Source organism: Bos indicus x Bos taurus, chromosome 8 (genome assembly GCF_003369695.1).
Source record: "Bos indicus x Bos taurus breed Angus x Brahman F1 hybrid chromosome 8, Bos_hybrid_MaternalHap_v2.0, whole genome shotgun sequence".
In the NCBI taxonomy this organism is placed as follows: domain Eukaryota; kingdom Metazoa; phylum Chordata; class Mammalia; order Artiodactyla; family Bovidae; genus Bos; species Bos indicus x Bos taurus.
The window spans coordinates 101288796-101316290 of NC_040083.1; the positions used below are offsets into that span (position 1 = coordinate 101288796).

The 27495-nt window shown below is 38.3% G+C and overlaps 1 protein-coding gene across 1 annotated transcript in view; it reads left to right on the top strand.

Moving 5' to 3' along the window:
* The window catches only part of UGCG (UDP-glucose ceramide glucosyltransferase), a 39175-nt gene that overhangs the window by 4042 nt on the left and 7638 nt on the right, over positions 1–27495 (top strand). The window contains exons 2-5 of the mRNA XM_027550508.1: positions 13705–13846; positions 22555–22657; positions 23357–23458; positions 24989–25101. Coding sequence (XP_027406309.1) covers positions 13705–13846; positions 22555–22657; positions 23357–23458; positions 24989–25101 — 460 coding nt within the window. The remainder of the gene's footprint in view (positions 1–13704; positions 13847–22554; positions 22658–23356; positions 23459–24988; positions 25102–27495) is intronic.

The window sequence follows — 27495 nt, forward strand, 5'->3', positions numbered from 1 at the left end:
TGGAAATGGAGCCTATTATCAAACCTTATATGGTTCCATATCTGGTTGTCAGATTAAGGAGCGTAATCTGTGAGCTACTAATGTTTAAAAATATTTAAGTAATACAAACATTGCAGTGAAATTGCTAAAAAACAATAGAACATTAAAAAAAAAGCCCATGGTTATTTTTTTACAATTAAATACAGTGTATAATGGTATCTAGTTAATTTGGATCCAATGTTCTATTGTACTGTAGCTTATTAAAATGAGATTAAAAAGCTAAGTATTGGCCTGTATTTTTAAAATGGAGCAGAATATAATTAATACAGTGAACAATTGTTCAATGACATTTTTTGCTCTGATTTCATAAATATCTTATAAATTGTATAAGCTTACAGTTTTAAAAATTGAAGTGGTTTATAACTAGAGAACCATTATTTTCAATATTTTGAAACGTTCTCTGCTCACTGGTATCTTTAGCTACTGCTTTGCTCTTTTCCAGAATTAATATTGACTGATGCCTCATCATTTCACAACATATTTTAGATGGCAGACATTTGCGGAATTTTGCCTAAAATGTCTCTGCACACACTCCCACTCCCCCCGCCCACCCCCCCAACACACACATAACTTGTGGGATCCTAGTTTCCTGCCTAGGGATTGAACCCCAGGCCCATAACAGTAAAGGCTCTGGACCACCAGTGAATTCCCCTTAAAAGTTTAAAGAAAACATTTAGATTAGAGCATCTGAAATTCAAGAATTCAAAATTCTTATTTTGAAGATTGTTTCCTTTTTTTTAAAAAAAAAAGAAACTAATGATTATATCCTCTGTAGGCATAGTTAAGTGATTTTTTATGGAATTTTTTGTCTTTTGTGGAGAGCTCGTGTGGTTTGATAACTGGAGGACAGTGGCTAATTCATACAAAAGTCTGGAACCAATGTTTTTTCTTCCCTCTTTAGCTATTAGGAACCATTCTGCTAGATAAGAGTTTCTAAGCAAGATACCTTGCTTTTTTCTCCTCTCATCTCCCCATCCTTCTTGCTCCTTGGACTTAATCATTTTTTCCCCTTTATGTGTGGTATCCTAATGTTTAGTTTAATTGACTGGAGGTGCCGTGGTACCGTGGCAATACTGCTTGTATCCATCCAATATTAACTGCCCTCTACTAAACGTTCTTTTCTTGAAGATTCTTTTTTCTCAAGTTAATTCTGCCTTTCCTAATTTTTCTAGTATAACAACTTTTAAACCTGCTGCACAATTTTTGAGAAGAGTTTAAGTACTCACTGTATCAGGATAACTGTGCTAAACTGCCTGTCAGAAAGTAATTATGTTTTTAATGTAAATTTTAGCATTTCAGATATTATTGTTAGATAATATGATTTTTTTTTCAAAATTTGGACTTAAATGTATGGTGTTCTGAGCCTTAGTAGAGTGTAAATCGAGGGGAGCTTATTTTCTGGGTTTAGTCCGGAGGGTGCAGTTGGACTTTGAACAGATTTTGCTCAGTCAGGGCCATTGTTGCCCAAACCACTTTTGGGTGCATGAATCAAGTAGTTCAGGCCCTTGAACCTGAGCCTTGGGGAGATATGGAATTGGATGATATTGTGATAGCTTTAAAAAGCAAAATGGACATTAAAAAAAAAGCAAAATGGAAATTTACTATTTAGTGGCGGTTCTCTTAATTCATCATTCCTCCCTTTTCCTACCTACATCATTAGTTCAGTATATATTATCTCTACCCTAGATTATTGAACTATCTCTACTTGCTGGTATTTTTACCTAATGCTCTGCTTTTTATCGGAGAAGGCAATGGCACCCCACTCCAGTACTCTTGCCTGGAAAACCCCATGGATGGAGGAGCCTGGTGGGCTGCAGTCCATGGGGTCGCAAAGAGTCGGACACGACTGAGCGACTTCCCTTTAACTTTTCACTTTCACGCATTGGAGAAAGAAATGGCAACCCACTCCAGTGTTCTTGCCTGGAGAATCCCGGGGACAGGGGAGCCTGGTGGGCTGCCGTCTCTGGGGTCTCACAGAGTAGGACACGACCGAAGCAACTTAGCAGCAGCAGTAGCTGCTGCTCTTTATCTACTTTGTATTTCTTATTGTAGCCTAATCTTTCTGGAGCAGCAATCTTGGATCATGTGCTTAAAATCTTACCAAGGTTCCCCACTGCCTTCAGGTTAAAATTCAAACTCCTTAACAAGACGTAATTCTTGGGGAGGTGAGCCATCTCCTGTGCCTGTTTCTCCAGCCACATTGAATTACTGGCATTTCTCTGAATGGGCAATGTAATTTTTTTAGAATTCTCTTTCTTTCCTTTTTTCCGTTTCTCTCCCTTCTTCCTTCCCTCCCTTCCTTTTTGTTTTACTAACTCCTCCTCGTTCAGCTTTAGCTCCTTACTGGGTTAGGCACCCCCTCTTATGTCCTTCCATAGTATCTTGAATTTACCTGTCTAAAAAACTGTGTGTTCTGTTGTCTCTTTCCCCACTTAAGATTATAAACTTTGGGGAGTGGGGAGATGTCTTATTTACTATTGTATCTTCAGTGCTACTTGGCAGCTGATCATTGCATGTCGAATGAATAATCTTTGATTTTTTTCCCCAGTAGTAATGGTGGGATTTTTGATCACTCAGTAACTTAGTGTTATTTGGCTGTTGTGATTTCAGGTAGATGGACAGAACTTGGGATGGATTCAGTGGTGGTGGCTTTTCATGAAATGAGTTGGACCAAATGGAATCTTTGTCTCACTATTTCCGATTGTGGGTTAAAATAGAAACAGTGCCTTATCAGTCACATGATCCTGATTGTGCTTAGTCGTATCCAACTCTTTGGGACCCCATGGACTGTAGCGCATCAGTCCTCTCTGTCCATGGGATTCCCCAGGCAAGAAAAACAGAGTGGGTTGTCATTCCCTTCTCCAGGAGATCCTCTCAACCCAGGGATCAAACCCAGGTCTCTTGCATTACAGGCTGATTCTTTACCATCTGAGTCACCAGGGAAGCCCAATCACATGTTCACCTACAAATTACTTGTTAGATCTGAATATCCCCCCAGGGTTTTCCAAAGGGAATACCTGTCATGCCTTCAATAATCTGTACACTGGGATCTACCCTTCGGGAAATGCAAAGCTACTTGTTTCTGTTAGCAAAATACGTTGCTGGGTTAGTGGGTTGTTTTGGGCGGGAGGGAGAGGGAACAAAATTAACAAAGGTCTCCTCGTTTTTTCCAGTGAGGGAATATTTTGTGTTCTGTAGTGTACAAGTCTGTTGTCCAATGGAAATAGTTTGTGTTTTCCTGTAAAGGTAACTCACTGACGGGTTGTTCTGTGTTCTCTGGGGGATCTTCTGTCTGCAGAATTAATGTTGAACCAGAAGGTGTGTTTTGTGATGTGGTGTGCTTTGCTAATGAAGCCCATTTTGCTGCAGTACCATTTTTGAAGATAAATGCTATATGGAGGTAACATTAATCATGACACTTACTGATCATAGACATGGTAACAACCTTCTAGAGCACATTCATAGCTAAAAACAGCAACAAAAGAAGCCTTTTATCATTTGGAATTGCTGGGATGGACTATATGAAGTATAGGATCTGCTGATCAAGCAATCACCTTAATTTTACATGATATATTAACAAGCTTGATGGCATGGAGCAAAGGAGAAAATTCCCAGTGTCAGATAAATCGCTTCAACTGATTCGCACAGCAGAGCTATAAAAACAGCACAGTCTGGGGCTGTTAAGCAAGGTGAACTTTGCCCTCAAGGAATCTATCTTCCCCTTAGAAGCTTTGAGGGAAATTCTTGTGCCTCACGTCTGCTGTAGCGCTGTCTTAAGGTTGCTGCACAGGAGACGCAGGTTCTATCCCTGGGTGGGGAAGATCCCCTGGAGGAGGAAATGGCAACCCACTCCAGTATTCTTGCCTGGGAAATCCCATGGGCAGCAGCAGCCAGGGGCTGATAATAGGGGATGAGCACAGCCCAGCCTTTCTCCCAGAAGTCTCCCTTCATCCCAGGTCCCTCTCCTGCTCAAAACTCAATTTGAATACAAAATCGTAAAATAAATTATTTTTAAATGATACCAACCATTAAACAAACTGTTGAGGAGGGGCCGAAAGGGGACTAAAAGATTCAAAGGATAAAACAGTAAGCTAAAATGATGGAAAGGACAGTAACAATTTTAGAGACTGAGATGTTAGGGAATGAAAATCAACGAGGAAAAGCACGGCCATCCCATCAGTTCACAAGTCTTGTGCAGAGAGGCGATTAAGATTCATCAAGCCAAAGCATCCATAAAGTCCGGAAGAATGTTCCCGAATACTCCTTACCATCTGTTGGAGTTCTTTGAAGTGTTCTCTGAAGAGATGTCCTTTTAGCTCACAATAGAAAGCAAGACCCTGCGGGCCTCTCTCTGCCTGTGATTCATCTCCCCTGACCTTTTAGACTGAAGTAACTGGTACTCTGAGAGGCACCCCAGATGGTACCTGCCCTTCTGTTCCCTGGCCTTGCAGCTGCTGCTCTGCAGCAGCTTGCTGTGAGTACCCCACTCCCTGACCTTGACAGTGACAGGCCCTAATTACATGAATTCAATTTTTTTTTTTTCTTTTTGACAGAGGAGTGACTCCAGCTCTCAATTTAAAATGTCACTTAGAAATAAAGCCTTGGGAAAATGACACGTGTTGAAAATTTACCATACTTTCCTGTCTTCCCCCGTGGCTCCCTTAGTTTTGAGATTATTTTGTTCTTCAAAAAGAAGCCATTCAAACCATTGACTAGCATATTCATGGTCTATCCCTTTCTCTTTCTTAATGTGTTCCTGAAAATGTAATAAAATCAGATGTCTAACAATTAAATGGACAGGTGTTAGGAGGGGAGTTAGGAGGGGTGTTAGGAGAGAGTTTCTCTTGAAACTCTCTCTGTTTCAAGAGAACTTAAGACTAGTATTAAAATTCCAGATTCTGGATCTGGTGCCTAGGATCTGCTGCCACTGATGAGAACTTTCCAGGTATTAGAAGCTGTGGGGAGGGGCATTTTCTCCCCAGGAGGAAGGCTGCATTGTCATCTTTGTTTTGGGGACTGTGTTAGGTGTAGAGATTGACTGGCCAGCCAAACAGAATAGACTCCTTTGGAATGCCTCAAAATATCTCCATGATAGAAGGTGGTATTGATTGGATTATATCGGAGAAGGCAATGGCACCCCACTCCAGTACTCTTGCCTGGAAAATCCTTGGACGGAGGAGCCTGGTAGGCTGCAGTCCATGGGGTCACTAAGAGTCGGACACAACTGAGCGACTTCACTTTCACTTTTCACTTTCATGCATTGGAGAAGGAAATGGTAACCCACTCCAGTGTTCTTGCTTGGAGAATCCCAGGGATGGGGGAGCCTGGTGGGCTGCCGTCTATGGGGTCGCACAGAGTCGGACACGACTGAAGCAACTTAGCAGCAGCAGCAGCAGCAGCAGCAGTCACTTTGTGCCTTGTACCTGCTGCACTGTGGAAAAATTATCATGCCTCCGCCTCTCAGTTCTGAGGGTGACAGTCTCTTCATCCAGCAGAGCCAAGGGAAGGGGGATTCTTGTGACTGTAGAATCCAAATTCTGAGCCAGGCTCTGAGTGCAGAGAAATTTCGAGAAGCCAGCACCTCTGCCCAGCTGAGAACCCTTTTAATAGTCTTAAAGGGGAGCTCGGCTAAGAAAACAGTAACAGGTAATTTTTAGGCAATAATAATACGTGTCACGTAAAGTCTCTCAATCTCACACTTGCATTGTTTCTACACTTTTGGATTATACCCATAGAACTTTAAATTCGTTCCTAAATTTTGAGTGTAATTTTAACCTTGAATATAATTTTAACTTAAATATGGTATATATTAATACTTTGCACTAAATGTTTTATCCCATGTTTTGATTTATTCTGTTTTAACCATGATTTGAGACTTTTAATGATTCCCTTTCCCCCTTTTAGTGATTCCCTGGTGGCTCAGATGGTAAAGCTTCTGCCTGCTGTGTGGGAGACCTGGGTTCAATCCCTGGGTTGGGAAGATCCCCTGGAGAAGGAAATGGCAACCCACTCCAGTACTCTTGCTTGGAAAATTCCGTGGACTGAGGAGCCTGGTAGGCTACAGTCCATGAGGTCGCAAAGAGTTGGACATGACTAAGCGACTTCACTTTCCCCCTTTAGTCTTTTTTTTTTTTTTTTTTTTTTGCATTTTAAAAAATATTTTTACACTTAAAAAAAATCATTAATTTATTTTTAGCTGTGCCAGGTCTTCATTCCTACACAGGGTTTTCTCTAGTTGTCACAAGTGGGGGCTGCCCTCCAGTCACGGTCTGGGCTTCTTCTTGTGGTGGTCTCTCTTGTTGCAGAGCATGGGCTCTAGAGCGCTCGGGCTTCAGTAGTTGTGGCTCCTGGACTCTAGTTGCAGCTTCCAGGCTCTAAGCGTAGGCTCCATAGTTGTGGTGCGTGCATGGACTTAGTTGCTCTGTAGCCCGTGGGATCTTCCCAAATTAGGGATCAAACCCGTGTCTCCTACATCGGCAGGTGGATTTTTTACCACTGAGGTGCCAGGGAAGCCCCCGCCCCCTACCTTTTAATTTTCCTTGGTACGTAAGAGTTGACTTTATCTCTAAAAAGAAAAATCAACATAATGGATTACTCCTTAAACATATATGAAATAACTTTTAAGTCTATGAATTTCCAGTCCTTCCTCTTTGGTTATATACATTGCATCAATGTTTGATCTCTCAAAATCTCTAATCAGAACTATGAAATTTCAGAGGAGTTACATTTAGTGGAAAAATGTTCTTTTTGAAAAGTTGCTAGTAATAGCTATCACTGAATGTTTACTTTGTGGCTTTATCTCATCTATTTCTCATAACTGCTTTGTGAAATAAGTGAGTACTCTTACCCACACTTTAAAAAACAAGAGCAACTTGAGATAAAGAAATGCCTTGCCCAGGGATACACAGTTAGTTAGCTGTGAAGCTGGTACAGAAATCGAGACAGCCTCCCTCCAGCCACGGCTCTTAAACTTCACTGTGACCTGCCTAGTGGACTCAGTGGTAAAGAATCTGCCTGCCAGTGCAGGAGATGCGGGTTTGATCTGTGGGTCAGGGGAAGATCCCCTGGAGAAGGGAATGGCCACCACTCCAGTATTCTTGCCTGGAAAATTCCATGGAGGGAGGAGCCTAGTGGGCTACAGTCCACAGGGTCGAAAAGAGTCAGACAGGATTAAGTACACATGCACTCACTACTTAAACCAATATGCTGTATATACTGCGGGTGGTAACCTAAAAAGTAACCCCGGAAGTAATCCATTGGGATAGAATGTCTGTATGGAAATTTCTCCAGTTGCTCTGAATCTTAAGTTTTTGATAACTAGCAACATTTAGATCACTATGGAGACAGCCCCATTCTTTCTCTCTTTTCCAGCCCTTCTCCAACTTGTACGGCTCCTTGGAGCCTTCTTGTTTTTCACTGTCCTGTAATAGCTGATCTTTCTGAGAGTTTCCATCTCTGCCATCTTCTGTTCTTACAGTAATCAGACTTCCTAGGCCCATGGGTCTCAACTTTGCACATTGGAGTCACTGGGGAAGATTTAAAAAAACAAAACAAAAAACACATGCTGCTGCCTGGGCCTCAACTCAAGCTTACATACACACACACACCCCCCCCAGGTGATTTTCTTCTACAGTCAAGGCTGAGAACAGTTGCCCTAGGCTGTTCACCCTTGTGCTACTTGGCTTCACTGAATTCTCCACTCCAATTCACTTCCTCATCTTGCCCTTGCCTTCCCTTGGATCAGTCTGCCCAGTTATCCCGAATCTATCTCAATTTATAGCTTCTCCATTTTCAGAATCCTGAAAATGGATATAAGCATGCAGTCAAATGGACTGAACTACTACACATTCATGGGCTCAGATCTCACCCTGGAGCCGGTGCTGGCATCTGACAATACTTTGTTTCCATTTTTAGCTCTGACACCGGTGACTGGCAGCACCTCTTCTAAATCTTCACCATCTTACCCTCATCCTTGCTACATTACCTTGACTCCTGCTTCACACTGTGGATCTTCTCAGGCCATTCCTTAGTTTTTATTTCCTCTCTGTTTACCTTTTGACTAGCTCTTTCCGCTAACCGTTTATACTCAAGTTTTAAAAATTAAAAATAAGTAAAAATTAAACTGAAAAACTCTCCTCCACCTGGTTGCTAACTTTGGCCTTTTTTCACTGTCAGATTTCAGGAGAAACTAGTGTTTATTCACTGTTATCACCACTCACCTCTCATTCATTTGCTTCTCAGCCGTTTTTATTGATCTGCCCCTTGCCCAGAGGACTCTGAGGTCACCAGTGTTCACACATTCTAGTGACATTTCAGTTCGTACCTTGTCCTCTCTGCAGCGTTCAATGTTATTCTTTCTTGAACCCATTCAAAAAGAAAACAGCCTAGCCTAACAAACCCTTCTGTGGCTTCACTTTCTTCTTGGCTCTTTCCACTCTTGGTCTTCTTCAGGCATTACCAGTTATGTAAATATTAATTATATTGATATGCAACCAACTGCTAATGGCATGCCCCACCTAGGAGAGCATACTAAACCGTGGATGGCTCGCATGTTTTTCTCTCTAGACTAACTATTTCTTCCAACTGTATTTAGCCAGTCACTTTTCACTCTTGATTTATTTAACTTAAAAAAATGCATAGAATGTCAATTTGTCTATAACTGAGTCACTTTGCTATAAAGCAGAGATTGGTACAACATTGTAAATCAACTATACTTCAATTAAAACATAAAATTGAAAAATTTTGAGAACACACTATGTATCATTGTTTTGTTGGATCCTGGAGACTTAACAGCCTACTATAGTGTCTTCAGGTGCCAGATTCAGAAGAGTGCATCCTACGGGACTCCATTTAGATAGATTTTGAAGCCAGCAAAATTAGTCTCTGGTACTTGAAGTCAGAATAGTGGTTACCTTGAGGAGAGGGTAGTTAGTAGAAGGGGACATGCACAGGTTTCTGGGGTTCTGGTAAGACTCTGTTTCTTGATCTGGCTACTGTTTCCATGGGTGTTTCACTTTGAGAAAATTCAGTGAGCTGTGTACTTTTATGTAACTTTATGTGTTATGTAGCAAAAAAAATAGTACTCCCTGCCTCCCCTACAAAAGCATCAAGGTTGCAAGCCAAATGCATGAGGGGAAGGTAGAAGTGGATTCCCAGGATGACAGCTGAAACTGAAAAAGGATCCCAGGATCCTGGAAGGAAGCAAATCACTTGATCAGGCTAAGGGTGGAAACCCGCACCCACAGGAAATCTTGTGCAGGGTATGGGGGCTGTAAGCTCACGTTCATGCCGTCTAGGTAACGCAGAAACCCTGGCCTGAGATCCTTAAAAACTGCTTTGAAACCAGGAAACCTTGCAGGGCTCTGTCAAAGCCACTTGTGAAACTGGCCCCCTTGGGGGATTCCACCATTCAGGCCACTTTTGAGACTCCAGGTAAATGGGCTGTTGTTTATAATTTGAAAAGCACAGGTTGGCTTCCAACACACCGGCCATGGCCAAGGCTAAGGTACCCATCAGCATCATTTCTGTGAGTAGAAGAGGCTTCTGTATGTGGGCACCTCCCCCATTAAATCCCAGTTCCTTGACAGTATGGAGTGTGCCTTAGGCTTTCCTGGTGGATCAGAGGGTTAAGAATCTGCCTGCAGTGCAGGATACCTGGGTTTGATCCCTGGGTCAGGAAGATCCCCTGGAGAAGGGAATGGCTACCCACTCCAGTGTTCTTGCCTGGAGAATTCCGTGGACAGAGGAGCCTGGTGGGCTACAGTCCATGGGGTCTCAAAGAGTCGGACACAACTCAGCGACTAACACTTCTTTTCTCATCATGTTATATCACCAGTGCATAGGATAATGCCTGGAGTCAAAAGAGATTATTCAGTAAGGGAATGCTTAGTAGTCACAGAGCACCACTGTGCGCACAGCAGAGCTATGTGATTGCATGTGTGTGTTGAATTACCTAAGTCAAAACAGTGCTCTCCAGAGTAGTAGTCTGGTATCCTAGCTGGCATACTGCAAGATGATCCCTTAGGGTGGGGAAAGAAAATTGTGAGGAGGGGAGAAGGGAGGGAGAGGGCTAGATACATACATAGATATTGGGAGGAGGCACAAATTAGAATTTTTTAAAGGCCCTGTAATATAGTTGGACTTATAATAATCTTGAGTAGAAATTTCAGACATGGTACTTATCAGCAATTCACTTCACCATAAACCTAGAGAAAGCTTCATGGTGGTTTGGCAGGTCAGTCTATCTTTGATAAAATGCAGCATTCTTGATATGAAAGGATAGGAGGTATATCTATATTAGCATTATGTAAATATATTAGCATTAGGAAGATGTCTTAATGAAGACAAAGAGGAAAAAGGGAAAAATAGAGTCAACACTAGACTATTTAGCAGTTTAAATTATTGTTGTTTTTAATCTAAAGCCTCCCCAAATGCAGTGTGTTAGTGGGCTAGGTTTCTCTGTAATTTGCCATCACATTATATGGAGGTTTTGTTAGTTTAATAGCACTTAGTGATCATACTTTCCTGGTGGCTCGGATGGTAAAGCGTCTACCTATAATGCGAGAGACCCAGGTTCAATCCCTGGGTTGGGAAGATCCTCTGGAGAAGGAAATGGCAACCCACTCCAGTACTCTTGCCTGGAAAATCCCATGGACAGGAGCGTGGTGGGCTACAGTTCATGGGGTCGCAAAGAGTCAGCACGACTGAGTGACTTCACTTTCACTTTCAATGATCATACAGTATAATGAATAGATAGCAGCTACTGGGATTTTAGACTTCTTACTCTATCATCCATGTCTCAGACCCTTTCATGATTTCATTTTCTTGGCCTCTTATTCTCTCTGTGTGGTAATCTGGATAATGTCTTCAAATCTGATTCCAGTTCTCCAGTTGCTTTTTGAACTGTGTATGTGCAACTTCTACATGACCTATCTATCGAGTTTTTGGTGTCAGTGACCACCATTTTCATTTCTAGACGTTATGTGGTTCTTTTCATGTATTCATGGTCACATATGATGGTCTCTCATTCCATCTCTTGGGTTTTGTTCAAGCAACACCTGCAGTTTGTGTTCTGGGTTCTGGGTCCCAAGATCCACATAGTTAGGTGTTTTCCAGAAAGACTTTTTGTTTTTATTCCATTTTATTTTGGACTGAATCCAATGTAGGCAGCATCCCTATCTTTCCTCTGTGGGCCAGGGTTTTCTACTTTGCCTTTCAAAGATTCCATATTTCTACAAGATTCTTGGAACAGATTTCAGTCATTCCTGTTTCAGGCTTGTCATCGTCTCTAGGTAACTAGAGACCAGCAGATGGTCCCAGCACTCATTTACTCAGAGGTTTCTCTTCATTTCTGACCTGAGACGTTTTCCTTTTTATCATAACAGGATATCTAAAAACATGCTTTTGCATGTGTGCTAAGTCATGCTAAGTTGCTTCAGCCGTGCCTGACTCTCTGCGACGCTATGGACCATACGTAGCCTGACATGGGGTTTTCCAGGCAAGAATACTGGAGTGGGTTGCCATGCCCTCCTCCAGGGGATCTTCCTGACCCAGGGATCTAACTGGCGTCTCTTACATCTCCTGCATTGGCAGGGGACTTCTTTACCACTAGCACCACCTGGGAAGCCCCTAAAACATGCTTTTAGGGTTCTTATTTTAAGAAAGCATAGAGAAAATTATAAATACTATATAAGATTTTCATCTGTGTATATTTTGGCTTAGTATGCATTTTTGAAAAATCTCTGAGAAGATAAGAAACTAATAATGCTGTGGAGGTAGTGATGAGAACAAGACTGATGGGGAACAGAGATGACAGGGAGACTTCTTTATATGAATGTCTTAATGTTTTTAGTGATTTGAACCATGTGGATATATTACTGTTTCAACCAATTAAACATAAACTTTTCCCCCTGGCCATCTAGATATTCTCTACAGGGTGGGTTTCTCCAGACATCTAGTCTACTATTTTGTTAGCAACGGAATAGTGATCATATTTGTGGTTATATAAATTTTAGATCATCCAGCCCTCTGGCTGAACTCTATAGATCAATATTTGCCAAACTGGTCTGTGGCAAAGGATCAGTTCTTTTCAAGTTTTCCAATCTGTCATGGACTGAAACTTTGGTAAACTACAGTAAAAATAAATGACTGATCATAGGCTTGGATGGCATGGCAATGTCAAACTGCTAGAAAAGTTTCTAAATACTTTCTCTCCATTTCATCACCAGCCAGTATAAAGCAACTTGTGGACTGCTGCCATGCAGAGCATCACTGCTGTGGATGGTTCTTGTTACTTTCTGGCATTCGGCGTTGTGGATCAGAAACCAAGACCACGCTGCTCTTTAAAATTTTTTGTGTTGCTTTATTTTCCATTGTAGGTAGTAGCCTGCTTTTCTTTCCACAAAGATACATTATGGTCTTATCTGAAACGTGAGATATTTGCTGCAGCACATCTCTGCCTTAATTGGGGGAGTGAGCCTGTGACTCACTGCTATAGACTGTTGGTACTAGTGAACGTCCAGAAATCACCCATAGATGAATAGTATATTTCATCTAACCTGAGATGCATTGATATGGGCATCTTCTTGATCTTCCAGAAGGGATGGTTTCCATGCTGCTAAGTCTGGGCTGCCATCTGGCTGCCAGCGATTGTAAGATGCCGTTGATTTCAGAGATGTTAAAATGTGGAAGAATGTGTCTTAAAATACCCTGCAGATGGCCCTGTGATTGTTCCAGTGTCTAATTACTGTTGAGTGCTTGGAGACTTGCATAGGAGAAGGAGGGCAGACACCTTTGGTGACTTCCTTTAGAAACTTCCAACACTCTGCTGAAACACTCTTCATTGTGACACACACCTGACCTGAACTGGGACACAGTCTCTCTTCCCTAATTAGCAAAGCTTCCCTCTTAGGAGTGCTGTGCTACGCCACCCTTTGGGCTGGAGCAGCTCTGAGAACCTTGGTCAGCTTATCTGGGAATCAGTGGCACTGGTTTATCTTTCAGTGTCTTAACAGACATTTCCCTCATCATTGAGGTTTCCCCCCGCCTTACCTTCAGCTTCCCTCCATTCCATCACTGCCGTTCTGAGCTTGTGAACATTGGGGGTTCTGCTAGGTATCCCATCTCCTTGTTTCCCATGCACGCTGGCTTGGTAGTTCTTTCAGTTAGTTGTCGTGTGGGCTGTTACAGAAATTTCTCAAATTTTTCTGGTTACACTTCCATGTTTTTCTGGTGAAGATAGGGATTTTTCCTTCTGCTCTTTTTATAGTTCTTTGGCCACCTTGATGGTGATTTGGGAGGAAAGGCAGTTAATGTGTGGGCTAATAACACCGTCATTCATTCCTTCACTGAGTATTTACTGAGTGCTTGCTCCAGGGCTGGCATAGTTCTGGCATCTGAGAATACAGCAAAAAGCAGCAGTCTTAAGTTCTAGCCTTCATTGGGACATTTACTCTGCTTCCTTCAGGTTTTCCTCACTGGAACCTTACCTTGTTCTATTGATACTTTCTTTCATTTCCAGAGACCCCTTTAAAAAGCTGCCAGTGAATTTTTTTTTTAATTTAGAATTCAGTAATTTATTGGTAGCTTGATACATATTTTATATAGATTTGGCACTAAGATATTCTCTAGAAATGTATGTTAATATATGTATCATTTGCTTTTTAGCCGATTACACCTCAACAAGAAGGCGACAGACAAACAGCCATATAGCAAGCTGCCAGGGGTGTCTCTTCTGAAACCGCTGAAAGGGGTAGATCCTAACCTCATCAACAACTTGGAAACATTCTTTGAATTGGATTATCCCAAGGTAAGTACAGTGTTGTACTCACAGGAATGGACTGAACCATACCTTTTTTTTTTTTAACGTATAGTAAACACAGAGGAATTTTGACATGGTATCAGGTGGAGTTATTAAAAATTTATAAGGTATTGGCTTCATCAAATTTATGCTTTAGCAGTATTAATAGTAGTGGTAATAGTAATAAAAGTAGTAGTTGTCACAGGACAGAAATGGGATTGAGGAAGGGGTATTAATTCCTTTTCTAACTACCCATATGTCGATCTGAATTGAAAGTGAAAGTGTTAGTTGCTCAATCTTGTCCGACTCTTTGCGGCCCCATGGGCTGTAGCCCACCAGGCTCCTCTGTCCATGGAATTCTCCAGGCAAGAATGCTGGGGTGGGTTGCTATTCCCTTCTCCAGGAGACCTTCCCAACCCAAGGATCAAACCTGAGTCTCCTGCATTGCAGGCAGAGTCTTTACCATCTGAGCCACAGGGAATCCCCCTGATCTGAAGAATTAGAAATCCCTGAGTAAAGCTCCTGGAACTCAGGCATTGTTAAGTGCCTAGTAGTTTGAGTGTAAAAATCTTACTTCATGAGAGTTGCAGTGAAAATGAAAAAGGATATGCATTTATCCTTGTGGAACGTAATCTCACATTTCAATTTTTTAACTGTCATCCAACCCTTTCCCCTTTCTGTATTCAACCACTCTTGAAACTTAGTTACGAAATTTTTATGTTGCCACTCTTGTAAGATAATAGTCATGACATTTAAATAGTTTCCGAAGTTAGCTGTGGGTTTAAAGAGTTTCTTAGAATAACCCCAGGAACATATGTATCCATTAATTATGAACATGTGGGATGAATCAATAATCAATTTATTCTTCTGAATGAGGTTTTTGGTTTTTTTTAGATACAATTTGGAGTTATCTCCAGAGCTCGAGTTTTTCACTTTTCCACTTAGTTATGTCATTAAGGCATTTATGTGGTTAAGGAGAAAATTGTTTGGACACATTACAAAAATGCATAATATTATATGCAAGAGATTGTTTTTATTCTTTTTTGGTTCACAATTTATTTTCTAACTATAAAAGAATTGTTGTGTAAGTAGAACATTTAGAAAACAGAGCAAAAGTGCAGAGTACCTGCACTCTAAAGGAAAATGTTGATCTCACAGCATTTTATTTGCTTTTAAAAGACCAAGCGCAGTGGCAAATATTCTACAAGAGACAAATTAAACCACTGAAATTGCACAAATCTGAGTGTGAAGCATGAGTTGTTTGTGTCATCAAGGAGGCATATAGTCATGAAATGAACATTTGTGTAACTGCCAAGCCCAGCAGACTTTAATATTCTCTATTTGTCAAATGTAAACATTGTTTTCCAAAAGTACAGAAATATTTTTGTTCTAGATATGACTCTTTTTCTCTGTTAGTTTGATGTGGAACCTTCTAGGCCGTTTGGAAATATATGTGTGGCTTCCCAGGTGGCACTAGTGATAAAAACCCACTTGCCAATGCAGGAGAGGCAAGAAATGCAGGTTCGATTCCTGGGTGGGGAAGATCCCCTGGAGGAGGGCATGGCAACCCAGTCTAGTATTCTTGCCTGGAGAATCCCATGGACAGAAGAGCCTGGTGGGCTACAGTCCATGGGGTCACAAAGAGTTGGACACGACTGAAGCCACTGAGCACACACGCACACACACACACACACACACACACACACACACACACAAGCTTATATATAAAACATGAAATTCTAAAATTTTGTTTAGTTTTAGACATATGCAAAAAGGTTAATTACTGATACTTGTTCTGAATTTCTAGGTTTAAAGTTTGGTGAGACTGTTATTATACTAAGTGTCCTAAAAGATATCTGTGCTTTAAATATCTTATAACTCCACCTTATATTGATATTTATTCCTTGGGAAAATTTTTCTTAGAAAAATATAATAATAAATAATAAATAAAACTCATTTTTCACAAAATCGATTACTTATTTGGCATCAGTATAAAAGAAGGCATTTAGAGAGAAGTTCGGCCATATCAGGAAGATGCAATAATCTGCATCTCAAGTGGCCTCATGGCTTTATTTTAGTAAATTCTGGCCATATGAAGAATTTTAAAATTAATGATCAGAGTTATTAACAGATTGAGGTTATGGTAATTGTGATTTTCATTTCTTTTTTGCAAATAGGAGATGGGTTTACAGTGTTGAAAGTCTGGTGCCATACTTGGATTCTTTATTGTCAATGATGACAATAAAAAATTTTAAAAGATTGAGAATAGGTTCAATTATTGAAAGATCAGCATAATATGTGTGATAAAACTATTAAATCTGAATTTATTTTACCAGATAAATTTGAAAAATTGTATAAACTATATAGTCTTTGAAAGTAAGTAAGTTGTAATAATAACTTGTCAAAACTTTGAATTCAGAGCAATTTACTTACAAGGAATCTTCCCTTCACTCAAAGGAAGCATCTATCTTTCACTCAAAACTTACCCTAGGACAAATGTTTTAACAAATAGTTCATTATTTATTCAGTGGCAGAGACTGTTCTAGACATTTGTGGTCTAAGTCCATCCTGTAACAGAACTTATATTCTGCTGTAATCTAAGTATCATCATAACATTTTTCTTTAAGCATGTGTAGTTATTTATAAATGGTTCAAGATATTCCTACTTGATATGCAATATAATTGATTAATATGTGTTAAAATATTTTTCTACTTTAAGAAAATATTTTATGTGGTTTACTACAGTACAGAGTTTTTAGTCCTAATATCTACAGGACTGACTCAATGAGGAGACTTTTCTAATATTCATTTATGTATCTAAATTGAGTATCATTTATACATCTAAATTTATTCATGGGGGTAACATTTATGATTATTGCAGTTTCAGATATTTCATTCTTAAATACCAAAGGACCAAATTGCAGTTTACAGATTGTCTATACCTCTTTTGGACTTAACCTTTCAGTCATTTCACTGTTTGAAAAGCAAAAGGGAAATTTAGTTTTGCTATTTGTATAGAAAGCGTACTAAGATGAGGCCAACCTCATCTACAATATTCTGGGAATATTTCTAGATTTTACATATTTATTACTGTGCCCATTTATAGTGGAATTTACTATACCTTGTATTTCTTTCAGATTTATAAAATAAATGTTTTCTTAAAATATTTTTAAATATTTTAAATATTTATAATTTATAAATGTAAAATAATATAAAATATTATTATATATTATATTATATTATATTTAAATATTTAATTTATATATATTTATATATATATTATATATATATATTATATATATATATTTTTTAAATATTTATAATTTATAAATATAAAATAATATAAAATATTATATATTATATTATATTATATTTAAATATTTAATTTATATATATTTATATATTTTAAATATTTATCATTTATAAATATAAAATAATATAAAATATTATTTATATTATATTATATTATATTTAAATATTTAATATATATATAATATATATATAATATATATATTATATTATATTATATTATATTTAAATATTTAATATATATATATATATTATATATATATTATATATAAATATTTTAAATATTTATAATTTATAAATATAAAATAATATAAAATATTATTATATATATATTATTATATATAATATATTAATAATAATAGTATAATATATTATATTATATTATATTTAAATATTTAATTTATATATATTATATATATATTATATATATATATTATATTATTATATTATATTTAAATATTTAATTTATATATATTATATATAATATATATTTATATATATATTATATATATATTATATATATTATATATAAATATTTTAAATATTTATAATTTATAAATATAAAATAATATAAAATATTATTATATATTATTATATTATATTTAAATATTTAATTTATATATATATAATATATATATTATATATTATATATAATTAATATATAATTAAATATTTAAATATTTTAAATATTTATAATTTATAAATATAAAATAATATAAAATATTATTATATATTATATTATATTATATATTATATTATTATATATTATAATAATATTATATATTATAATATATAATAAAAAATATAAAAATAAATAATATTTTCAATAAAAGCTTTATTTTTGACCATGCGTTTATGTTCTTTTGATAGTATAAACATATCTGAAAAATTATTCTTGTGTCAGTTAAGAAAACTTTTAACCAACTTACTATCTTGTGTTTACCAGTTGCAGTGTAGTTGGCATGATTTAACTATTCAAATACAGAGATTCCTAGCAAATTACATGTTTGGGCTGTGTCAAACCCAGAGCTCAAACACAGAGCTGAAAATGAAAGTTCCTGGTTAAAATCTAACACTTCAGAGAAAACTTGAAATACTACCTCCAATTTGGTTTAAGTTTCGATATCAGAAACAACAAAGCAAAAGTTATTTAATAAGAGTCTGAACATTTTTTAGATGATGTAAATTGAATTTCATTTTTTGGCTAATAAGGTGGTATTTATTTTTCATTTGAAGTTAAGTTTAAAATGTATAATCAATAAAAACAAAAATTCTAAATCTTGCATTTGAATTCGGGAAGATTCCCTGGAGAAGGAAGTAGCTACTCACTCCAGTATTCTTGCCTGGAGAATTCCAAGGACAGAGGAGCCTAGTGGGCTGCAGTCCATAGGGTAACAAAGAGTTGGACCTGCCTAAATGGCTGATAGACACACACACCTCCCTTACTTATACTAACACTATATACTTCTGAAAAAGTTTTGCTGCAACCTAGTATAGCTCTTATCTTTCCATCAAGTAGATATCTGGTGCTATATTACAGGGTTTTCTTTTGCTGGGGAAATAGCTGAGAGTAGATTTTTAATAATATTTTATGGAATTGTATTACTTGTAAACATTTTCTTTCACTATATTCACTTAAACCTGTAAAACAGCATAAACTCTAAAAGCATAAAACTATGCAATGTTTGAAAAAACAATGAGCTCTTTAGAGCAAGTGTGACTGAGAGGCTCACTGTATTAGGAAAGCGAATCGTTATTTACACCCTTTGAAAAGTCACTTGCGTGTGTGCATGTGTGTTCAGTTGTGTCCAATTCTTTGTGCCCTTTTGAACTGTAACCCGCCAGGCTCCTCTGTCCATGGGATTTCCCAGGCAAGAAAACTGGAGTAGGTTGCCATTTTCTCCTCTGAGGGATCTTCCTGACCCAGGGATCAAACTCGCATCTCCTTTGTCTCCTGCATTGCAGGTGGATTCTTTACCTTCTGAGCCATCAGGGAAGCCACTTAACCTTTCTAATCTTCATCATTAAGGTCACTGCCTCTTGGTGGTTCAAGCAAAAATTTTGGTTGGGAAGATGGCTGACGTATTATGGGACTTAGAGTCAACCTTTGAAGAAATTTTAGGGTGTGGCAGGAATGGTGCTCATCCTGTTCTCAGATTTTTATCTGATTTCTGGAGACCAGTGGCTGTAAAATTGCTTAGTTATTTCAGTACCTCTCAGATGGTAATTTTGGTCAGTCATCATGAAGGTAGAAATTGGATGGAATGTGTAGTAACTATAGATAGAAAGTATGAGGAAAGTGTACATTGCTTTCCCCTCTACTTAAATTATTAAGAAAACTTTTTTTTTTCACTTGAAAAAAAATCTTACCTCGTTAGCTAAACTTTCATTTACCTTCGTCCTGGTCCTTAAGTGCTCAACTATTAAATTCTACGCTGCCACTTTTTGCTGAGATAATGTATATTAGGCGAATAGTAATTAATTATTGCACTCAAGTGCCGGGGTCCAGCCCCAGCTGATCCAGGGTATTCGAAGGGGAGATGGCGTCGGCGACTTAATTTAAATATTCATCAAAGATATAAAGAGTAATAGAATGAGGATAGCTCAGTAGGAAAATTCAGTGGAGAAAAGAGGCTGAGTAGCTTGGTTTACGCGGAAAATCAATATAACCTGTGACACCAGGTTAGCTCTGACCACGGAGGCTGCAGGCGCCCTCTCCAATAGCGGAAGGTGCCCCACCTTAGACACCTTCTCAAGTGGGTCTTAGAAGCCCAGGCAAATAAATGGTCGCAGAGGACCTCTGTGCTCCAGATGGAGACTCAGCTGAAAATTGAAAAAAAGAATGACATGGGGAGACCAAGCTTTGGTGAGCAAGGCCCGTAGCTTTATTTTCAACAGGGGCTTTTACACCCTAAGTTACACATAGAGGATAATAGGGGATGCAAAGTCAGCAGTCTTTGATCCTTATCAAAAACTAGGGTTTCTTTCCTGCAAATTTATCATATACAAATGGTTTAGGTGATTTACATAATCTTCTGGCCAGAAGGCCTATTAACATTTTATGACTCTTGACAAAGGTTTGTCAACCATAAGGCTTATTTTCTCTAAGAGTAATTATTTTAAGGTTTGGCGCCATCTTCCAAAGGTGTTAGATAAAATTGCATTCCTATAGGGCAGAGGTGCAGTGGGTTTACAACAAAGGAAAGAATTTATTACCTTAAGGGTCTAAAGTTGCTAACACCAAGGCCACTACTTATTTTTTCTACATACCAACTATATTAATTAATACACATTCAAGGATACAATACAGGGGATGTGGAAACTTGGCAGCAAGTATTGGCTCATCAATGAAATCTTTTACTAGTTTTATTCTGACAGTTTCTAACTCTCTGAGAGGCTCTAAGCTATTTGACTATCTTAAGCTTCCCGTGCCTCTCGAGGGTGGGAGACTGTAAACAATCGTATGTATAGCTGTAGGAGTCCGGGTAAACTTGTCAGGCGAGTTAGAGAGCTATCTGAGGGGTTTGGATTTAAACACTCCTAATGCCCAGGAACTTTATTAATTGGAGCTGTAAGTTAACTCTTTATCAGAGAGAGCAAGATGAGGTGGGGGACAGCCCCCAGTAAAGTCAGAGGTGAGAGCACAAAGCAATAAAGTAGGAAGACTCTGGTTTTTTGGGGATAGATGCTCGAGAATATCCGGGGGGACTGCTGAGGCTCGATCCTGCCTTTGTGTATGCCGAGCCTCCTTTCTCATGATCTTTGCCATGAGTGGAGTGCCTCTCGCCGGCTCCCAGCACTCAAGGCACTGTATGCATTTTTTCCACACTTTTTGCTTGTGTATGCTCATCAGTGGAACTAAAGCAAACAAGCCTCCCCATTACCTTCTTCCTTGTATGTTGCTGTTTGTCTAGTCATTCAGTCGTGTCCGACTCTTTGTGACCCCACGGACTGTAGCCTACCAGGCTCCCCTGTCCATGGGATTTCCCAGGCAAGAATAGCGGAGTGGGTTACCATTTCCTTCTCTAGGGATCTCACCCACCCAGGGGCTGAACCTGCATCTCCTGCATTGCAAATGGATTCTTTACCACTGAGCCACCTTTGTATTTTTTAGATCATATAACTTTGTTATCTTTTTTTCGTGGACATAATTAACTTTCCTCCTCTGCTTAAAAATGTTCAATCTATCTTAGAAAGAGAGTTTGCTAGGAAATTTGCTTTCGAGTCAGCAAATTTCAAGTCAGTAGTGAATTTATCACCACTTTTGAAAAAACTTACTGCTTAGAGTACATAGCCCACACACTAATACAGGAACATCTTTATGTGTGAAAGCAAACACTTTTGAAAAAATTTAGTAGTTTACAAAATCGTAACTTAGAGCTCAGGATTTTATAAACCTGGTTATGTGTCAGAATCACCTCAGAGATTCTGATTCAAAAGTTTAAGGATGGGGCCCAGTATTCTCTTTTTGGAAAAAAACTGTCCCAGGATGATTTTGACACAGCCAGCCAAGTGCTAAGGAATGACTTCCGTAATTTACTGTCAGAGTAAACATAGCTCTGAGCAAAATTAAATCCTGGGTGTTTTCATAGTTAAAAGGCTAAGCATGCTCTTTAGGAGGATATGTGCATACTTGTGTGTGTGTGTGCACACGTGTGCGCTTTCAGTCGCTTCCAACTCTGCAAACCCCCCAGGCTCCTCTGTTTTGGGGATTTCCCAGGCAAGAATCCTGGAGTGGGTCACCATTTCCTCCTCCAGAGGATCTTCCCGAATCAGGGATGGAACTTGTGTCCCCTGTGTCTCTTGCTTTGGAAGGTAGATTCTTTACCACTGAGCCACCTGGGAATCCCTGCATTTTTAATCAAGTCAGATTCTCTTTTACTTCAAAAAATTATTATTCAACAGAAAATCTAATCTCACTTTGTCTTGAGAGAGTTTGGGAAAGCCCTTTAAATGTATCGTAATGGTCTTTGATGTATAATTTTTAGCACCTTGATGAAATAATAGTAAGTTCAGAGACAAGGCTTCTAGACAACAAAGGGTGTGTTCATTTCTCTGGCTTTCTGTGTTGCTTTTGCACTGCTGGCCACCCTGTGAGCATTTGGTAAATTTTCAGTGATGAAGGCATGGAGAAGCTGGGAATCCAGCCACGCTTCAGCTGTGGGCCCTGCCAATCTCTTCATTCTCTCTTTGGCTGGCAAACAGGCCCTTCTGGAGAAGTTGCTCTCAGTTAAAGCAACACTTGATAATCCCTTAAGTGTTTGCATCCATTATGAATACTCTCTTAACTTCTAAACTTTGTGTGTACAATTGCTTTTCTTAATGCTTTTTGATCCACCAGTAAATGCTAATAATAAGTGATTATCTTTGTAAGAGGTTAATTTACATAAAATATGTTCTTTGACTAGTATGAAGTACTCCTCTGTGTCCAAGACCATGATGATCCAGCCATTGATGTGTGTAAGAAGCTTCTTGGGAAATATCCAAATGTTGATGCAAGATTGTTTATAGGTAAGTAACAAATTTTACAATAACCTTTTTGCTTTAATATATTAAGTATCAGTAATCTTCTTTGCATTAAACTATAGATTAGGGTCCTAGGCACCATTGAAGTTATTAACATGTTTGCTTTATGCATATTTGTTAGATATAGTGAAAGGTGTTTCTATCCTTTAGAGAAGACAAGTTATAAATACAGATTCTGTTTTTCATATCAGGGATTAACAAAATTATTCCAGATTATGTTTTACTCATCAGCCACACATGAGAATCAGTTATTTTTTTCTTTAATAATTTCAATCTATGGCTTTTTCTATATCTCATTGATTATAATTGAGATTGAGTGGTAGAATTCATTTTTGTAATATTGCAAAAAGAATATTTTCCCCAAAACCTACAGACTTATTCTAAACACTCGTTAGAGATATACTTGCTATTTAATGTTTATTAATGTTTACCATTAATACAAGCTCTTAATTAGAAAACTGAAACTAATGAATTTTCAAAGATAAATGATGTATTTTTCTTTTTAAGAATGAATAACTTTTTTCTAAATATGTTATTATGAATAATAAGCATGATGTTAAAGTATATTTGTTTTAATTATTAAATATGCAAGTACTTTTCACTTCGCTATACTAAGTATATGTATAATAGAAAATATTTTCAATATGGCATGAATTGTTCACTGCTATACTTTTAAAATTTTAGGTGGCAAAAAGGTTGGCATTAATCCTAAGATTAATAATTTAATGCCGGGATATGAAGTTGCAAAGTATGATCTTATATGGATTTGTGATAGTGGAATAAGAGGTAAGGTTTTTTCTTACTTATTTTATAAAATTATTCATTCAGTAATAAAATTCCAAGAGCAACCTGAAAATACATTTATCAATCATATTTGTTTACCTAATAAAGTAAGTTATTTTATCATTATTTCATGGTAGTATGTCGTTATACTTACTAAAATTTTGAAGTTTTTTTATGCTAAACTAGAATGTTACACATATGCAAATGCTTTCATTTTGAAGAGAAAATTCCAACCATTAAAAAAAAAAACAGTTGTGGTACATTATGCCACAACTGTGGTGTAATGAGCTTTCTCATAGGTCTAAGTTTCCCTGATTCAAGTGATATTTATCTTTTACTTTAATCTGTTTGTGGCATGTGCAATATACTATCTCATGCAAAGGGACAGAAGTTAATTGATACATATTTTACTGAAATTACATGCATTTTTAGAACACATTCATGGCTTTTTACTTAGCAGATTTTTGCAGGACACCTTTTCTATATTGAAATTATAATTTGTATTTTTGCATTTTTAAAACATTTATACTTATAATTTCAGTGTACCGTATGATTCCATTATATTCTAATACCTCAGTTTTCTCAACCTCAGCACCTCGGGGCTGGGTACGTCTCTGTAGTCAGGACCATCCTGCAGATGTTTAGCAGCATCCCTGGCCCCTGCCAGGAGCACATCTCTGTTGGTTGTGACGATCAGAACTGTCCCTGGACACGCCACCTGTCACCTGCAGGGCAGCAGTTGAGAAGCACTTCCCAGACAACATGTATAAATAAGGCCCAAATGCACTTTTATACAGTAAATTGAGTTCTTAAACACTTGAAGGAAATAAAAATGAAGTCATGTAAAATCATATGAGATTTTTGCTCTTTAAAAATGGGACAATGATTTGAATTTTATCAGCTTAAAATTTGAAAATTAGTAGTAAATGTGGCACTTCGACTTAATTAGATCATTACAGGACTAACAGTTCTTGGTCAGAGATTAGGTTCATTTTTCACATTTGCTGTCTTAAATTGTTTACTGTCATATATTTGTTATGTTTTCAGTGTACGAACCTCCATCAGGTATATTCTCATTCAGTTCTAATTAGCAGTTTTAAGAGAAAGAACATGTCCTGCTCTCAGAAAGAGGAGGCTCGTTTCCTATGAATGCGATGCAGGAGCCAGGATGAACACTAGGTCCTTGGACTTTTGCTCCTGTCCCTTTTCCACTAGGACACATTGTCCCTTACTCCAGTCTGGAGGTTCAGAAACAGGGACTGCTAACATTTCCAAGATACATCCCACCTCTGGTACATATTAGGCATTTAACAGCCTGCAAAGGTCCAGAATAAATTCCCTACCATATATTACCCTTTTTGAAATTTTCTATTCTACTCGGAAAAGTGATTGAGATTCATTTTATTAGACCTATATTCAAAGAAAACATTTATTAAGAATTTAGTAACACACAGAATATATTACATTCATGGGCATTTTACTAAAAGAAAAGTTTTTCCCCTCTCCCTCTGTACCTTTTCTTTTGCATCATAGTGATTCCAGACACACTCACGGACATGGTTAACCAAATGACGGAAAAAGTAGGGCTGGTTCACGGGCTGCCATATGTAGCAGACAGACAGGGCTTTGCTGCTACGTTAGAACAGGTAAGTACAATGCTTATAGATAATACGCTTGTTATCAGATCCCTAATCTCCCAGAAGCTTGAGGCTATGCTGAGAGCTGGGCTGAGGTGCCTGAAGTTAACTGTATTGTCTGCTTTAACCTGCTGAGTGAGCGCCTCAGGTGGCGCTGGTGGTAAAGAACCCGCCTGCCAGTGCAGGAGCCGTAAGAGATGCAGGTTCAATCCCTGGGTTGGAAAGATCCCCTGGAGAAGGGCATGGCCACCCGCTCCAGTATTCTTGCTTGGGGAATCCCATGAACAGAGGAGCCTGGCGGGTTACAGTCTATAGGGTTGCAGCGAGTTGGACACGACGGAAGTGACTTAGCACACACACAACCTGCTGAGTACTAGCAGCCTCAAGTTGAGAGTAGCTGTTTTCATTAGTGAAGAAATGCTCGGGGCCCCGGAATCCCTCCCGGCTGAACCTCCTGTGCTCTGGCAGGAGCAGATGTGCCCAGGAAACACCTCGTGGTCTTATTACCAGCTTAGCACAGTATATTCTTTTTCCTTGTGGTCCTTACTTTCAATTCTTGAGTTCAGTAACAGATTACTGACTTACATAAAAGTATGTGTTATATAGTTCTTTCAAAGATCCGGTCTGCAAAGAATGCATCTTAAGTATCATGAAGTATTTCAATATATACAAAAAAAGGAAAATTGCTCATGTGAATCATTGTAAAATCCACTTGATTTCCTTCTACAACAGATTTCTAAAAATTATCTGAACAACTCATGTTTTCCATTTTTACTCCACACCTTTTAACAATGTACAGACTTAACGTGTAGGAAACTGTAAGTTAGGAGGAAGTATAATGAGCAGAATAAATCAAAACGCAAACCACTCCCAGAACCCGACCAGTTAGAGGAAGTTTCTATTTTTAAAAATTAGTTTATTTTAGCATTAAGACTTTTTTTCTCTGTGTACTTTCTAAAAAGCAAAGTTGAGATTATACGAAAAATAATTTGTATCTTATTTTAGTTACTTCATAAACTGTTCCCCATATCATTAATATTATTTTATAAAAGTAATTTTTATTGGCTTGATCATAGTTTGTTATGTAAGTGTATCCTATACTTCACCATTCCTGTACTGTTAAACATTAGGAGAAAAGACTTGTCTTAATGTTATAACAGAAGGGTATACAGTTTCAAGCTCCAAATATACCAACTTGAAGCATATCTGTATTTATATTCTTTTGAATTGCAGTCATCTGAGGGTAAAGGGTACAGTGTAGAAACTCACATTCAGCCTTCGGCAGTGTGAATCATACATGTATGCACACTCAGTTGCTTCCATTCTGTCCCATTCTTTTGTGACTCCGTGGACTATAGCCTGCTAGGCTCCTCTGTCCATGGGATTTTCCCGGCAAGAATACTGGAATGGGTTACTTACCACGCCCTCCTCCCAGGGATCTTCCTGACCCAGGGATCCAACCGAGTCTCCTGCATCTCCTGCACTGCAAACAGAGCTTACCACTGAGCCACTGGGGAAGCCCAGATACCACAATTTTTGTTGGGTAAAGAAACTCTAGGTAGTTACTTTAAAATTAGATCCTTTTTATTCTTATGCTCCATGTTATATTTTTGTTTTGGAAATATCCAACTTTATATGTATGTCAATAATAGATATCTCCAGATATACTCGCTCCCTTAGTTTAGGTTTAATCCCTAAAAGTCACCATTACTTAAAGTGAATGGAGGTAGGCCTGAGGAATTAGTCCAGTCTGTAAAGAAATCATGGGAGCCTTCATCACAGTGCCTGGTCCCACCTCATTCCTAAAACCTCACTTAGTAACTGCTTCAGGAATTAAGATAGGTGCTTTTAGTTTTAGAAGTTTGGTTCAGTTCTATCCCACAAATATTAGGGCTTCATTCCAGTCTGGGCATAGGTTAGGTAGGAAGAATCGCATTCTTAATCATCTGTGATGATTAGCTTATTCTGTGCCGTGTATCAGAGAAGGCAGTGGCACCCCACTCCAGTACTCTTGCCTGGAAAATCCCATGGACAGAGGAGCCTGGTAGGCTGCGTTCCATGGGGTCGCTAAGAGTCGGACCCGACTGAGCGACATCACTTTCACTTTTCACTTTCATGCATTGGAGAAGGAAATCGCAACCCACTCCAGTGTTCTTGCCTGGAGAATCCCAGGGACAGAGGAGCCTGGTGGGCTGCCGTCTATGGGGTTGCAGAGTCGGACACGACTGAAGTGACTTGCAGCAGTAGCAGCATGTCATGTATGTGATTTCTGCCATTAAGAAAGATCACTTCTCTCCATTTCAAGGTGCTATTGCCCTTCACATCTGTGAGTTCTACATCTGTGGCTTCAACCAATTATAGCCTCAAAGTATTTGAAAAAAAAGTTACAAAAGCAAAATGTGA